The sequence below is a fragment of the Meriones unguiculatus genome, chromosome 20 (genome assembly GCF_030254825.1).
Source record: "Meriones unguiculatus strain TT.TT164.6M chromosome 20, Bangor_MerUng_6.1, whole genome shotgun sequence".
Lineage (NCBI taxonomy): Eukaryota > Metazoa > Chordata > Mammalia > Rodentia > Muridae > Meriones > Meriones unguiculatus.
In genome coordinates, this window is record NC_083367.1 from 46,091,428 (window position 1) to 46,104,933 (window position 13,506).

General features: G+C 48.5%; 1 protein-coding gene across 1 annotated transcript in view; it reads right to left on the bottom strand.

Moving 5' to 3' along the window:
* Nucleotides 1–13,506, bottom strand: part of LOC110555438 (uncharacterized) — a 164,046-nt gene that overhangs the window by 5,597 nt on the left and 144,943 nt on the right. Inside the window, exons 39-45 of the mRNA XM_060373513.1 lie at nucleotides 12,961–13,014; nucleotides 12,135–12,302; nucleotides 9,098–9,250; nucleotides 8,741–8,875; nucleotides 8,025–8,177; nucleotides 6,544–6,753; nucleotides 2,858–2,978 (exon numbers count right to left, since the gene is read on the bottom strand). Coding sequence (XP_060229496.1) covers nucleotides 2,858–2,978; nucleotides 6,544–6,753; nucleotides 8,025–8,177; nucleotides 8,741–8,875; nucleotides 9,098–9,250; nucleotides 12,135–12,302; nucleotides 12,961–13,014 — 994 coding nt within the window. The remainder of the gene's footprint in view (nucleotides 1–2,857; nucleotides 2,979–6,543; nucleotides 6,754–8,024; nucleotides 8,178–8,740; nucleotides 8,876–9,097; nucleotides 9,251–12,134; nucleotides 12,303–12,960; nucleotides 13,015–13,506) is intronic.

Below are 13,506 nucleotides of genomic sequence, written 5' to 3' on the forward strand. Positions count from 1 at the left end.
CGACACTCCTGGCATTCTTACTCTTTCTCTGCATACCAGCTGCCACGGTCCTGCCCCCAGCAGCTGCTCCTGACCTCTGTTGCTGAAAATGCCCACTTCCTTGACCCTACTCAAAAGGCATCTCTCTTCCCTGTCGCCTTCCTCACAGCTGTAGCTGTGACTGCTTATTTTTTTTTCCTCTCAGATTCTAACAAAATGTTCCTTCATCTTTCTGAGTCTGTCTTTAAATTCTTTGACAAATAAAACTAGGAGACCACAAAATGGAACCCCAACTTCCTGATGACAAGGGGACCCTTGAGAACAACCTGAATCCTTTTTGAGAGCAGCTCCACAACAACCAAAGGACCTCCAATCTAAGCTCCACCCCTAAAGGTGTCCATCCTGTCCAGTTGTCCCATCCTCCCCCGATTCCTCCACCTCCCTGCCCCCTCAGCTTTGCACTGTTAGGATTACCCTCCTCACACACACAAACCATATGCCACCCATGATGGGAGGCCAGGCCAGGTGTTTCCAGGTTCCAGGGCTCTTTTTTCAAGCACTGAAATAGGAGGTGACACAGATTTGCAAAAGTAGCAAGACAGCTTTATTCGAAGCAGGGCAGAGCACAGATAAGAGAGGGACAGCTGGCCACATGAGTGAGGGCACTCAAAGGGCCCAGAGCCATTGTTTAGGGTTTCCTCTTGTGGGGTTCAAGACGAGGAGGAGGCTGGGTTAATGAGGGGCAACAGATTGGGTGGTTTTCTATTTTGACCCATAGATTAGACTGTATAATCATTTTTTTTTCTACTGTGAATAACCCCTTCCCATCATGCATCTTACCATCACATGCATACCGAGTTGCAAAAGCATAAAACGATAAATAGGGTAATCTCCCTAAAAGTTCACATGGGAAGGCACAATTTGCATTCCTGTGCCTGCACCCAAACCGAGCTTAGGCCGAATTGGCCTTTCTGTCTCATAGCAGAATAGATCGACCATACACTCCAGTGGAAACAACCGTCAGCATTTGATTATTGTTAGGGGTGAAGGGCCATTACTGTATGTGTAGTCTCATGTGGGAGGAGATCTGAGGTTGCTAGGGAAATTGTTTGAAGGGGGTTATGTCTGCAATGTACACAGGTAAAGCAGATAGGCTGCTGAGTGAATTGTCAGAGGAGCTGGGGGTGCCAGGGTTCTAAACTTCTCCCTGTGCCTCAGGAGCGTGTCTGTTTTCCATGCTGCAGGAAGGACTCTACAGGCACACACTGTCAATGGTTTGTTTGTTCTCAGTTAACCTTTAATCTAGGTAGTCAGGACTTGGTGGCCTTCATATCTGTGAACCTGCCTCCCGCAGACAGAGAGGAGACAATGAGAAAAGTAGCAACACCACAAACCTCGAACACAAGACAGACCCCCTGGCCAGAAGGGCGAGAGGAAACTCTGCAGTGATGATTGCCTGCCTGCCTGCTGCCTGTAGTGACACAAGACAAGTCCCTACCATGTTAGTTCACTGTCTTCTCCAGTTGCTGGCTCAGTCCCAACAAAGCAGTTTAAATATTCAATTCTTGGCTCTTTGCCGGCAGGTTGGATGGCTCTGACGCAGCTATGAACTCCCTCCACAATGAACTAGGCCTGAAGCCTGGAGTAATGCATTTCTCTCTACTAGAGATGTCCTTCCTCAGGAAGGACCCTCCTGAGTGCCTTATTCTGGCTCTCCTCCATAAAAGTGCAGATATTGAGGGTCCTGAGTGGCGGCTTTCGAGGAGCCGTTACTCAGAGGGATTGCAAAGATGTCTGGTGGAAAAGAAGCAGAGGAAAAGGGGAGAAAGAAATGCTCCGTAGCCAAAGGCATGTGGCCTCTTGGCAGCAGTGGTCACAACAGGACTCTCCGTCTTCGGGCTGGCACAGCACTGAGAAGGAGACTGGGCTGGGACACCAAAGCCCGCTTCGAGGGCAAGGCAAGCCCAGAGGCAAGGAGGAGGGACCATGGCTTCAGGGACGGGTCCAGCTGTGCTCTCAGTTAAGCCTCAACTCATGTAACTTAGTCCGCTTCCGAAAGCCTGCCTCAGCTCATTCACGTTGGTAAGCAGCCAAAGGCAACACAGACCTCAAGAGCTGAACGCGTGTAGTACCCGTCTCACACAATTCCTGACAAAAGGCTAAGTGTCAGATTACGCCGTTCCGTTTAATATGCGGAACTAGCCCTGCAGGTAGGTGTTCACATTTCCTGCGGGGAGTCAACCTACTTAGCCGCACAGCCAGCAGTGAAGGGGGTCTGGTGGGCTCCCTCAAAAGCCCGCACACTCAACCAGTCTGTACATATCAGAAAGGAGGAGCTTGCCTGAGCCTAAGGAAGGCCCAAGCATGGTCACCAACATTGGATCATATTTCTGTCCAATCTGGAATTGACTCAAGACTCATCTCACAGGGGAGGAAGCCACATTTGAGTGGTTCTGGGGTCTCATGTCCATGCTGCCCACTGTCTACACTGTCCAGAGGACTCCTCTGGTGGGCATCTTCGCCGGGACCTCTGAGCACCCAGCACCCAACAATCACCATGTCTTTTCTGAATGACATCTTAAAAATGGGGTCAGTGGTACCTCAAAATTATTAAGATGCTCCAACAGGCAATGCAATACTTAATGTTCTTCAGGTGGTATTTACACGCTCCTCTAGCCAGCTGTGACTGATTGAACTAAGTAGGAAATAGAGTGCAAATCAGAGGATTTTTTTTATCCATATGTTGGCTATTCAGTACTCACTCCTTGAGAGCCCACTCCCTGGCCTTGGGTTGTTACCCAGTCTTGGAGCCATAGAGGCCCCCATTCAAGTCCCGCCTCCAAGACTGGGTGGTTTAGCCAGAGGAGGGTGTGCTCACCGCCTGAAGAGCCCATCTGGACAGATGGCTGCTCGGTGTCCCGAAGCTGACTCTCTAGCTCCTGCACTCGTTGGAAGGCCTCCAGCTTCACACTGCGCTCCTGAGCGAGCCGGCTTCTCATCTGAGGAGAGAGGAAAGGAAGCAGGGGTGCTATGTGATGCTTTCTCTAGTTCGCTTGGCTCCCAGGTGACCTTTGAGGGAGAGTATGGGCCCAAGGCTACCCCGTGATGAACAGTCAGTCTTCAGAGTGCTGGATGGGCTGAACTCAGGCCAGAAGGAAACCGAATTAAACAGGGCCAAAATCTATCTGTGGAATCCTGGCTTTATAATCACTAGGCGCTCATGATAACTTTATGCATGTTTTTATTTGTGCCTGCTAAAAAATGTATTTCTTTGTTGTCTGTTTGTCTGTTTCTGTCTGTGTGTCCATGCGTCGGTGTCTGGGCCCCTGCATGCCATGGTGCCATTGTGGGAATCAGAGAACAACTTATAGGAGCTGGTTCATTTTATGTACCCGTGGGGCTCTAATGGATACAACTCAGGTCATCAAATTTGGAGACCAGCAACTTTACCCACTGTTTTTTAACATTTTTTTCTTTTCTACTGGGTAGGTAGAGGGAAGTTGGACCCCAGTTCTCAGCATCCGCACGAGGGACCCCCAGGAGCCCCTGGGCAGTATAAGCTGTGGAAAGAGGGAGTGCCTTCCAGATCTCCACCACAGCTTAACCTTTGCTGGGAAGGCCATGAGCGTGTCCCCCATGCCTAAGGAAGCAAGGGTTACTCCCTTGCTAGCTCTTTCCTCACACAGCGACCTAGCCAGGCAAGGGAAGGACCCAAAGTGTCCCTCACCTGCATGTATTTGTCCTTGATTGTTTTTTACTATGACAATAATGATGAAGAAGAAATACACAGTATAGTGTGTAGAAATCTATGCCCCTCAAAACTCACACTCACATAGGACCTTAGAATGTGACTTTATTTGACACTGGGGTCTTTAGAGATATAATTAAGTAGATGAGGGCAAGTGAATCTAGGGTGGGCCTGAAATCCAAAGACTGTTGCCCTTAGTCTTTGAGGAATTGATAAGGGTACAGACAAAGAGAGGAACACCTGAAGAAAAGGTCACTTGACAATAAGCAGAGCTAGGAGGGGACATGGGACAGATATTTTTCTTACAACCTCTGAAAGAAACTAATCACCTCATTTTCAGACTTAAGTGTGATAAAATAAATTTATCGTTAACCATCAAGTTTATGGTAATCTCTCTCTCTACGTGTGCACGCACGCATGCCTGTCTGTCTCTTTGTTTCTGTCTCTGCTTTCTGTTTCTGTCTCTCCCTTTTGATCTTTTGTTTGTTTGTTTGTTTGTGGTTTTTCTTTTGTTGTTGGACAATGCCTTGGCCGAAGTTAATCAGTTAAGGGGAGGGTTGAGTCCACGTCTCCTCTCTGTTTCTGAGGCTTGTCTGTCTTCACGGTCCCATCACAAACTCTAACCCTCACTGGAAGGTAGCCAACACTCCCTCCAGGGACTGTTACCTAATCTCCCCTCGCAACCTAGGAAGGATATTATCTCTTTTGCCCTGAGAAACTAACACAGAGCATTAAAAGTGTCAAGGTCACCCAGCCACGGTTACCACAAGGGGTATGATGCCAAAGCCTAAGCTCTAAGTGACCTTTCCAGGCACAGAACAGATAAGGGGTGTTCTCTGAAGTCAGTCACATTAGCCATCCATGAAGGTGGAGCTTAGAGATAGGCCAAAGAAGCCACTGCTGTCATGAGGGGGCTCTTGGTGGCCTTTTGCTGGCTGATAATTGCCATTTGGTGTGAAGAAGCCCAGGGACACAAGGGCTGTCAGAGAGAAGTAGAGGTTGTACAGAAAGAGCCAGCAGATTTGATGGACATGAGTGTTTATTGAGAAAACTCTCAAGATATTTATTTCAGTTATGTGTGTGTGTGTGTGTGTGTGTGTGTGTGTGTTTCTCTGTCTCATCTCTGTGTCTGTCTGTCTCTGTCTTTCTGTGTGTTTGTCTCTTTCTGGCAGAGTCTCTTGCCATTAAACAGATAATTAACAACAACAGTTAAACAACAATAAATAAAATAATAAAATAAATAAGATAAGGAAAATGAACATTAATATACTTTGAATGTCTCACATAGCTCATATGTTTACATGCTTGGTCCCCAGACTGTGGGGCTTTTACAGGGCCGTGGAACCTTAAGAAAGCAGAGCCTTAAGGGAGGAGGTACGTCACTGGAGCCACGTTTTATAGTCTGCTTCTACTTCTCATCCTCTCTCTGCTTCCTGATTCGGGATGCGATGTTATCAGCAGCCTTACACTCATGCCGCCTTTGCCTTCTCTGCCGTGATGGACTGTGTCCCCTCAAACTGTGAGCCAGAAGAACCCCTCCTCCCTTAAGATGCTTCTGTCAGGTGTTCTGTCACAGCAGTAGGAAAATACAGCACAGGTAAGTAGTTGTAGATGAGCAGGCTTAAAGGATGCAGGCAGTAGACCTCTCTTTATAGTCAGTGGCTGGTGGAGCAAAGGGCCAGGCAGCAGGGTTTTTTAATTAATGGTCATTATGAGGTTAGTATCCAGATCATCTTTTTTTTTTCTAGCTTTGAGAGAAAAAAGTAGCTTCCTGGGCTGAAGCGGCTTCCCGAGTTAGCCTGAAAGGTTGTTACCAAAAGCCTGTCTGAAGCAGGCTGCATGGAATCCTGCGCTGCCAGGGTTTATTATATAGCAAGAGACCTTCTGATAAAACAAAACATACCAATAAGATCTGTATTGCACAACTCCCCTGTAAAACTCAGAGTCAGTCTGCTTTAGCAGAACAAGGCTCAAAAGGCAGCTTTTTTTATAGGTATATCTCTCTACATAGCTTAGAATGACTTCAAACTCATGGCAATCCTTTTGCCTCAGTGTCCCCGGTGCTAGGATTACAGACATCAGTCACCATGCCAAGTTTATACATGTGAAATTCTAATTTTTTAAAAAATTGCAGCAGCTCCATTCTATCTCTCTCCATTCCTTTGAAAGTATTTTATTTAGTTTCTCTCAATTCAATTTAATTTGTCTCATCAAACTTCTCCTTGAGCCCTTGAGACCCTTGACCAATAATAGTTCAATTTAATTTTCAAATTGCTTTTCTGTCTCTTTTTATCTCTAGTGAATGAGCTGAGGGCTTTATTCACCCACAGATAAGTGTCAAACACCTCCGTGTCAGGTTTTATTGAATTACCTTCTATAGTCTGCTTACTGAGGCTTGAATAATCCATACCCACATTATAATAACTTTTTCTATTTCCGTGGGGGGTGGGTGTAGTTATATAATTATGTCTGAAATCTGCTTTTGCTTTTCATGTTTGGCTCCACATTTCTAGACACACTAGAATAAAAACCTCTCATTATAGCTTTCATACACTCGCTGTGTATGGCTCAGATTATGGCTCGTAGTTTTCTAAAAGACCCCAGTTCAAAGGCTAGAGCTGTGTGGAAACATCTTTTCCGGGGGTATCACCAGGGTGCTGGGATTCTGAGCCTGGAACAGTCAAGCTCAGGCAGCTGCCCCAGGGTGGTATACAGAGAATCGTTTTCTGGTGTGTCTAGAACTGACAGAGCAAGAGAGAGTGGCATGAGGGTAGCAGAGAGGCCAGGTTTGGCAAACGACGCTCAGCAGGCCTCACCTGCCTCAGGTCTCTGTCCATCTTCTTCTGCTGCAGCTGGCCTAGTTTGGAAGCCCGCTCAGCCTCTTCTGTCAGGAGCTGCAGTTGTTGTTCTTTTCGCTGTACATCTTCTAGGAGCTTCTCCATGCCAGATGTTTTGATGATATCCAGTTGCTGCCGAGTGACAGAGTCTTGAGTCACTCTATGTTCCAGCTCCCTCAGCAGTTGAGCCTGGAGCAAGGGAGGGCCAAGGCAAGAACAGAGCAATCAGCAGCAGGCAGCAGAGCCAGCTGAGGCTCGGAGACATAACTGCCACATCAGCATGGCTGCCTATGCTGTTCTTGGCTCTGGCAACAATAGCCTGACTGTTTGGTCCTGGGCTAAAGCACCGAGACCCCTAGGATCTTGCCTCACCTGGCACTTCCTGGACTGGAAATTCTACTGTGAACCCTGAGGCATCAATCAGAGGGACTAGAACCCACAACAAACTAAAACAAAAGCCAGGTCATGCTAATGTCCCTACAGAATATTATCAGGGGAAGAACTTGAGTTTCTCAGTACCAAGCATCGGATGACGATATCCATGCTAATCAACTGTCCACCACATGCTCATAGTGGCCACAAGCTACATTTGCTTTTCCATAAAGTCGGTCTCATGAGGACCAACAGTGAACGGGTTCAACTCTGAAGAGACAAGGACTCGCCAATAGAAGCATCAGTGCTGATTGGGTGTTTCTGACTGGGCTCTGTTTTCACCCTCAAAGTATCTCTGGAGAAACCAGATTCTAGATAGAAATCTACAGAGAGAGAGAGAGAAAGAGAGAGAGAAGAAAAGAAGAAAGGAAGGAAGGAAGGAAGGTAGATGAAATTGAGCATGATACGAGTCAGCCTGAGCTATAAAGCAAGACTCTGTCTCAACAAAACAAACAAGTGAAAATGGGAGAGAAGAAAGAGGAAGAGGAAGAGGAAGAAAAGTGTAGTGCCAATTTGGAATTTGTTTGTGTTCCAGCTGAATGAAAATGAGGATAGACTGCTCCTAGGTATGGTTGGGGAGAAGGTTTTTATTGTAGATATGAGGGAGAGAACAACTGGAGGCATCTGGAAGACTCTAGAGCAGAGAGAGAAAGCAGTAGACTAGACATGGCCAACAGACTGAACCGGGACATGAGAGGATAGGAGGATGGGGAGAGGGAGAGAGGAAGAGAGGAAGCGAAGAGAGGCTGAGGGTCTTGGGGGTTGGGGAAAGTGAGGGGTTCTGGGATGAGAAGTGTTGAGAGGAGCCAGAGCTCTGTAATAGGTATTTAAGATGCTGGGAGAACCTGCCTTGCTATGTTAAAAGGTGTCTCAGCTGCTTGTCCTGAGTTTCTTGGGGGAACCAACATCATGCTTCTCAAATTGGTGCTATTCTACATGCTAGGAAGCTCTGGCAACTGTTCCCCAGTAGCCACCGTGTCCCTTCTCCTGGCCACGCTCAGGTTGGCTAGCTCTGGGGCTCTAGGTACCTGGGTATTCTGCTGCCTCCACAGCTTCCTGTTATCAGTCTGAGCTTTGGTCAGGGCCTGCCTGGCAGCCAGCAGCTGCTGCTGAAGTAAAGCCACTTCTTGCTCTGCCATTAGCTTGATTCTCAAGCACTCCTTTTTCCTGTGAACAGATTCCTGCAAACATTGCAAGCACAGTGAGACAGGAAGTCAGTTTCTTTTCTTCAGCTTTAGTCTCAAGCTTTAGCTAAGACCTCACCTCTGGCCCTTCTTTAGCACTTATAAAATGGAGCTCTCACTGGTCATTGCTTGTGTGAATTTAGTTATGGATAGCCGGACAGATCAGAGTAAATCCAGATTCTGGGAAAGTGTAACTTCCCAAACCACTACCAATATGTGCTTTGCTTTCAATGTGTTTAAAGCAGATTCTCCTCTATTTTGCTACCTCATTTCCCTCAGATTATCACAGACAAAATCCAAAGCTAGCAGCCCGGTGCCTTTAATAAACATCTCCCTTCTGTCTCTTCCCTTTCATCTCTATGGCTGGTTGTGCCTGTCTGTTTTCTATTTCGCCCAAGGCTCTAAGGTTGCCTCTTCTCAGGGGAGGCGGAAACTGCCAATTGCTAGATTCTTTAGCACGGCTGGCTGGACCTGCCACCTGCCACCAGCATGGCAGCTGCAGAAGTAAGGCTGGTGAGTGTGCTGGGGGTGCGGGGGAAGGGCCTCTCTTCAAAGCTCACCTTCTCTGCTCTGCTCAGCTGACGGCTGAAGTGTGCCTGCTGCACAGCCAGACGCCAGCGGCCCAGGCTCCGAGCTTTGCACACTAGAGCAGCCAGGATGCTGCTGCTGTCCGGCTCCCAGGCATGCAGCTGCTCCTGCCAAGAAGGCCTGCTTTTAGAAAAGGCCACTCTCAGTCCCTTTCCCCTTCAGAAGGGCATGGCTCCTAACACCAGAAGCATGCCTTCCAGAAAGGCATCCGACCAGGTGGAGCCCTGTCCCCCACCCTTTAAGACGTTGGCTACAGTGCTTTGGGGAGACCCCTGTGGAAGGCCGGGTGGGCTGGGTGCCGGGAAGAAACGCAGCATGAGATCACGAACTTTGGCTGCGTTCTCTTTCGTTCCTTCCCCAGGTCTGGCAGAGCCCCAGGTTTTCTTCAGCTGCTTCACGCTGGCAATCCCTTCAGCTCTCACTTCCCCGATGAGCTCACGCACTTTCTGGATCAAATCAAACTGGTTTTTGTCCAGCTGCTCCTGAAAATTGCAGACTCGGGTTAAGGAGGCCCGATGGGTTTGTGGGGTGTGAAGGGCAGGATTAAAACGCCCTCTACCCAGACAGTTTTCTTCATGTGTACTACAAGGCAGGTACATTAGGGGGCCCTTAATCGTTGTCTTTAATCAACTCCATCTTATTTTCACCTACATGTCCCGGAGCGTGCCTTGCTTGTCGACACCAAGGCAAGTTGAGGACAGTGGCATGTCACTGCGCGAGCGGGGAAACCGGCTTGGAGCTAGAATGAGGTCGAGAGGTGGCCAGACCCTGAAGATCTCAACCTTGAGACAGCAGGAGTAAGGGTCGCTCCCTCTCCATCTGTGCCTACAATGCCCCGGCACGCCCCTGCACACCTTGTGACCCCCCACCCCCACCACCTCAGCCCCAGCCAGTGATGCCCACTCACCCGGAAACCCCTACGCACTTCCCCAAGGTCCTTATTTCCCCCCCCCCATAAAGAGAACTGTATCACTGGGACAGCTGTATCCCCCAAAGGGCTGAATCACTGAAAGAACTCTACGGGAGAAGGCTTTGTCCCTCCGGGCATTCACCTCTAGACTGGGATTCTGCAACCCCACCCCCCAGGCTAAGCTTCATCCCTCAAGTCCTGCACCTGTACCCTTGGGTACCTGGACACTCAGAGGGAAAGAAACAGGACCCGGGTCTCAGTCCGACAGTGGGGAGAACCATGGGTGGTAACAGAGAGAAAAATCTACTGGCTAAATCAGGTTAGTTAGAAAAGATGGATTTTTTTTTTTTTTTGGCTCCCAGGTTGCCTCAGATCAGAACCTAATGACACTTTCATTGTAGATGAGCAACTACTGAGAAATTTCATTAAATATAGATAAGTGAGGGAAGACGATGGGCTGGCTGCCTCCCTGGGCTCCAGTGGAAACCTGGGTATGAGATGTTCTGTTCTGAATGGCTGTGGCTAATGATGACACAGAACTCTTATGTAAGCATAACTGCAGACTCAGGCCTGCGAACTGAATCATGGTCTACCCAAATTCACGTATTCAACCTCAGATGCCTGCAGAGACAAGATCTTCTTGAGGTTAAAAGAAGGTCATAGGAGTGGGTCCCTGTCCCAGGGACACTGCTCTGTAAGAGCAGAGAAGGTCACTTTTTTCTTTCTCTCTGCGGGGAGAAGGCTCTAACCCTGTTCTCTGACTCCTGGTTTCTGGAACCATGAGAAAATAAACTTCTGTGCTTTGGCTGTCTGGTCTCTGGCATTCTGTCATGGCAGCCCAAATAGACTAAGATGCTCAAGAATCCTGGGTCTGAGAAATGTGCGTATTAGCATCCTTCTCATCTCCGAACCACTTCCTCGAAGAGGAAGGCAGGAAGACAATGCCGAGTTAGAAACTGTCACGAAGCCTGGCCGCTGGTTACCAGTGGGAAAATCGCCATTACCCTGGGACCAGGGAGTTGGACAGGGATTCCCTATTTCTGGGGATTTGGTAGAACTCCTTCAGTCTGGGAGAACTTCAGAGCACTCTTTATCTTTTTATGCCCGCATGATTGCCCAGGAAGGGCAGGCCTTCACAGACTCCTCCCGCAGACTCTAGGCCCAGTACAGCTTGAATTTGGTCTTCTAATATTTGTAATCATTTGTATTTTCCAAGCAAGAAGAACTCTCTAATATTCCCTGGAAAGGCAAAGCTAGAGCATTGAGGGGGTCTTCTGCTAATTAAACAACGCTGGGGTCTGTCCTGGAGCTCCCAGAGAGGGGAAGGTGATAAGGAATACGTGGGACTGGCTCTAGAAAGCATCCAGTAATGCAGAAGAGGGCTGGGGAAAGAAATCTGTGGACTTGGGGCATCGTAGGCGTGTGCGGAAATCCACAGGCCAGCGGGACCAAGCTCCCTGGTTTTAGGCATAGGATATCTGTCTCCCCGACGCGCCAACAACTTTATACAGTGACTAGCTTCCAAAATGATGTAACAGGGAGTTTCATCACTCCTCTTTTTTGGGGTTGTCGGGGGAGCTTGTTTGAGATGTTGAAAGCTCCCTAATTCTAAACGTGGCAGAGAGGCAGAGGGCATGTTAAGGGTTTAGCTGGGTCTGTGACAGCTCGTTCAGATACCGAGCCTGCCCAGCAGGCTCTCAGGCAGCCGCTCCGTCTGCTCAAGCCTGACAACTCTGACGTTCTTTGCCTACCCCGTTGGGTGCCTCACTCAACGGAAATAACCTGGTAGACACTGGTGGGAAGTTGAAGCCAAATGCTGCCTCTTCCCAGCAGCAGCTAGATGTGGAATAAACAACTCAGCGATCGAAAACCTAGTGTCTATCCTGAGCGAGTAATGACAACTCAGGCTGGTGTCGGCTCAGAGGGTGAAGGCATAGGCCACCGTGCCTGACAGCCGAAGTTTGATTCCTGGGAGCCACATGGTAGAAGGAAGAAGAGCCGGCTTCCACAAGTTGCCATCTGACTTTCATGTGTGTGCTGTGGCCTGTGCATACTACCACACGACAAACACACACAGATGTCGGAATAACAAAATGAAACAAGGACAACCCACTGTTGATTCTTGCTGCAGCAGAATCTCCCAGCTGGCCAGGTGCGGTGGTGCCTAATCTATAGTCTATATAATTTATAATCTATATAATCTATAGTGGTCTATAATCCCAGCCGAAGGGAGGCTGAGGCAGGAGCATCGCTTTGACTTTGAGGTTGACATGGGCTATATAGCAAGTTCCAGCCAGGACTACATAACAAGACCATATCTCAACAGAACAAAACCCCCAACCGAAAGAAACTTTCCAGCTAGAAGCTTTAGGGGCTCAAGAATCTCTTGGAACCTCAAAGTCCATTCCACCATGGGTCCCTGGGTTTGCAGCCATGGGGCTTTCTGGGTCACTTGCCTTTATGTGTGAACAGCTCATAAACAGAGCCTGCACCAATGCTCTGTATTCTTCCTGGACTTCTTTCCTAATCTGGTTCTTCAGATGCAGATTCTCCTCTTCCAGGTCGGTGAGCTTTGCCCTCAGAGCAGTGATTTCCATGATCATGTCGTGACTGAGATCTGCAACCTAGCGTTACAAAATAATGCAGAATATTCAACCCGACGTATGGGGAGCAGCAGAGGGATTCCAAGTAGCAGAATAGGTCCTGGAGACTAGCACAGTCTCCATTTGCAGTCGCATGAAGGCAAAGAGCTGACTGTGTAGAGGCAGCTCAACAGTCCTGGGCAGTGACAGACACATCTAACACTCATGTGCCTCTGCCTCCCTCGTGCTGTGGTGAAAAGCACTCACCCTGCCTAGACCATTCTTAAGATGATGAATGAGTGAGCTCCAAAGAGCTGATACTTTATCACAGCACCTCTGATAAGCCGTTCAACAGTCTCGGCCTTCGTCTCCACACTGGCCTGCCCCGGAGCCCTCAATCAAATGCTGTTTCGTTTTTTTGAAATGCACCCTAACTGGCATTTAAAAAAAAAACAATCAACGCCCACAAAATTCAAAACAACAAAACCACAAAATAAAACCAACCCCCTCCCCAAACAATACGTTACAAAGACAACTTAAAAAAAAAAAAAAACTTAAGAAAAAAAATTACCCTTTAGGAAGAGCATTTAACCCAAATTGAAATTATAGTAATTGAGTGTGCACGCCTGGGCCCCTGTGGACGAGATTTCTGCAGGCAACATGAGCTTCCGGGAGACGAAGAGTGTAGTAGCTGACTTACCTGGCCAACACAGTCTCCAGGAGGAACTTGACCTTCTCGAAGCAAGTCTGCTTCCTGAGGAAGACAAAGCAGGGCTCAGCTCAACTCGCACACACGACCTTACGCACGCGTACACACATGCACACGCAGGAATGAATGCACGCATGCGGGCACTACAGCGCGCTTGCAACCCCTTCCTGTTAGTGTCTGCACAGCCTCCTTCCAAGATCCGCTGGCCCCTGATCCTGATCCTGATCCTGACGGTAGCTTGGGCTGCCTGCACTTGGCCCCTTGTTGGGATCTCTGTCTCAATGTCTCCCTCCCTGCACTTCTTCCCCTCCCTCATGTTTTCCAGGCTGGCCTTGAACTTAGTATATGGCTGAGGGTGACCCTAACCCTCTGATCTTCCTGACTCCCAAGTCCTGGGGTTACAAGGCTGCACCGCTATGGGCTGTTAAACTTTGGAGTTTCTAACAAAACATCAGGAGACAACACGCAAGCCAGGAACAGAGGACCATGTTCCGAATCCCAGCTCTGGGAAGGCAGACACAGGTGGATCCCTGCGGC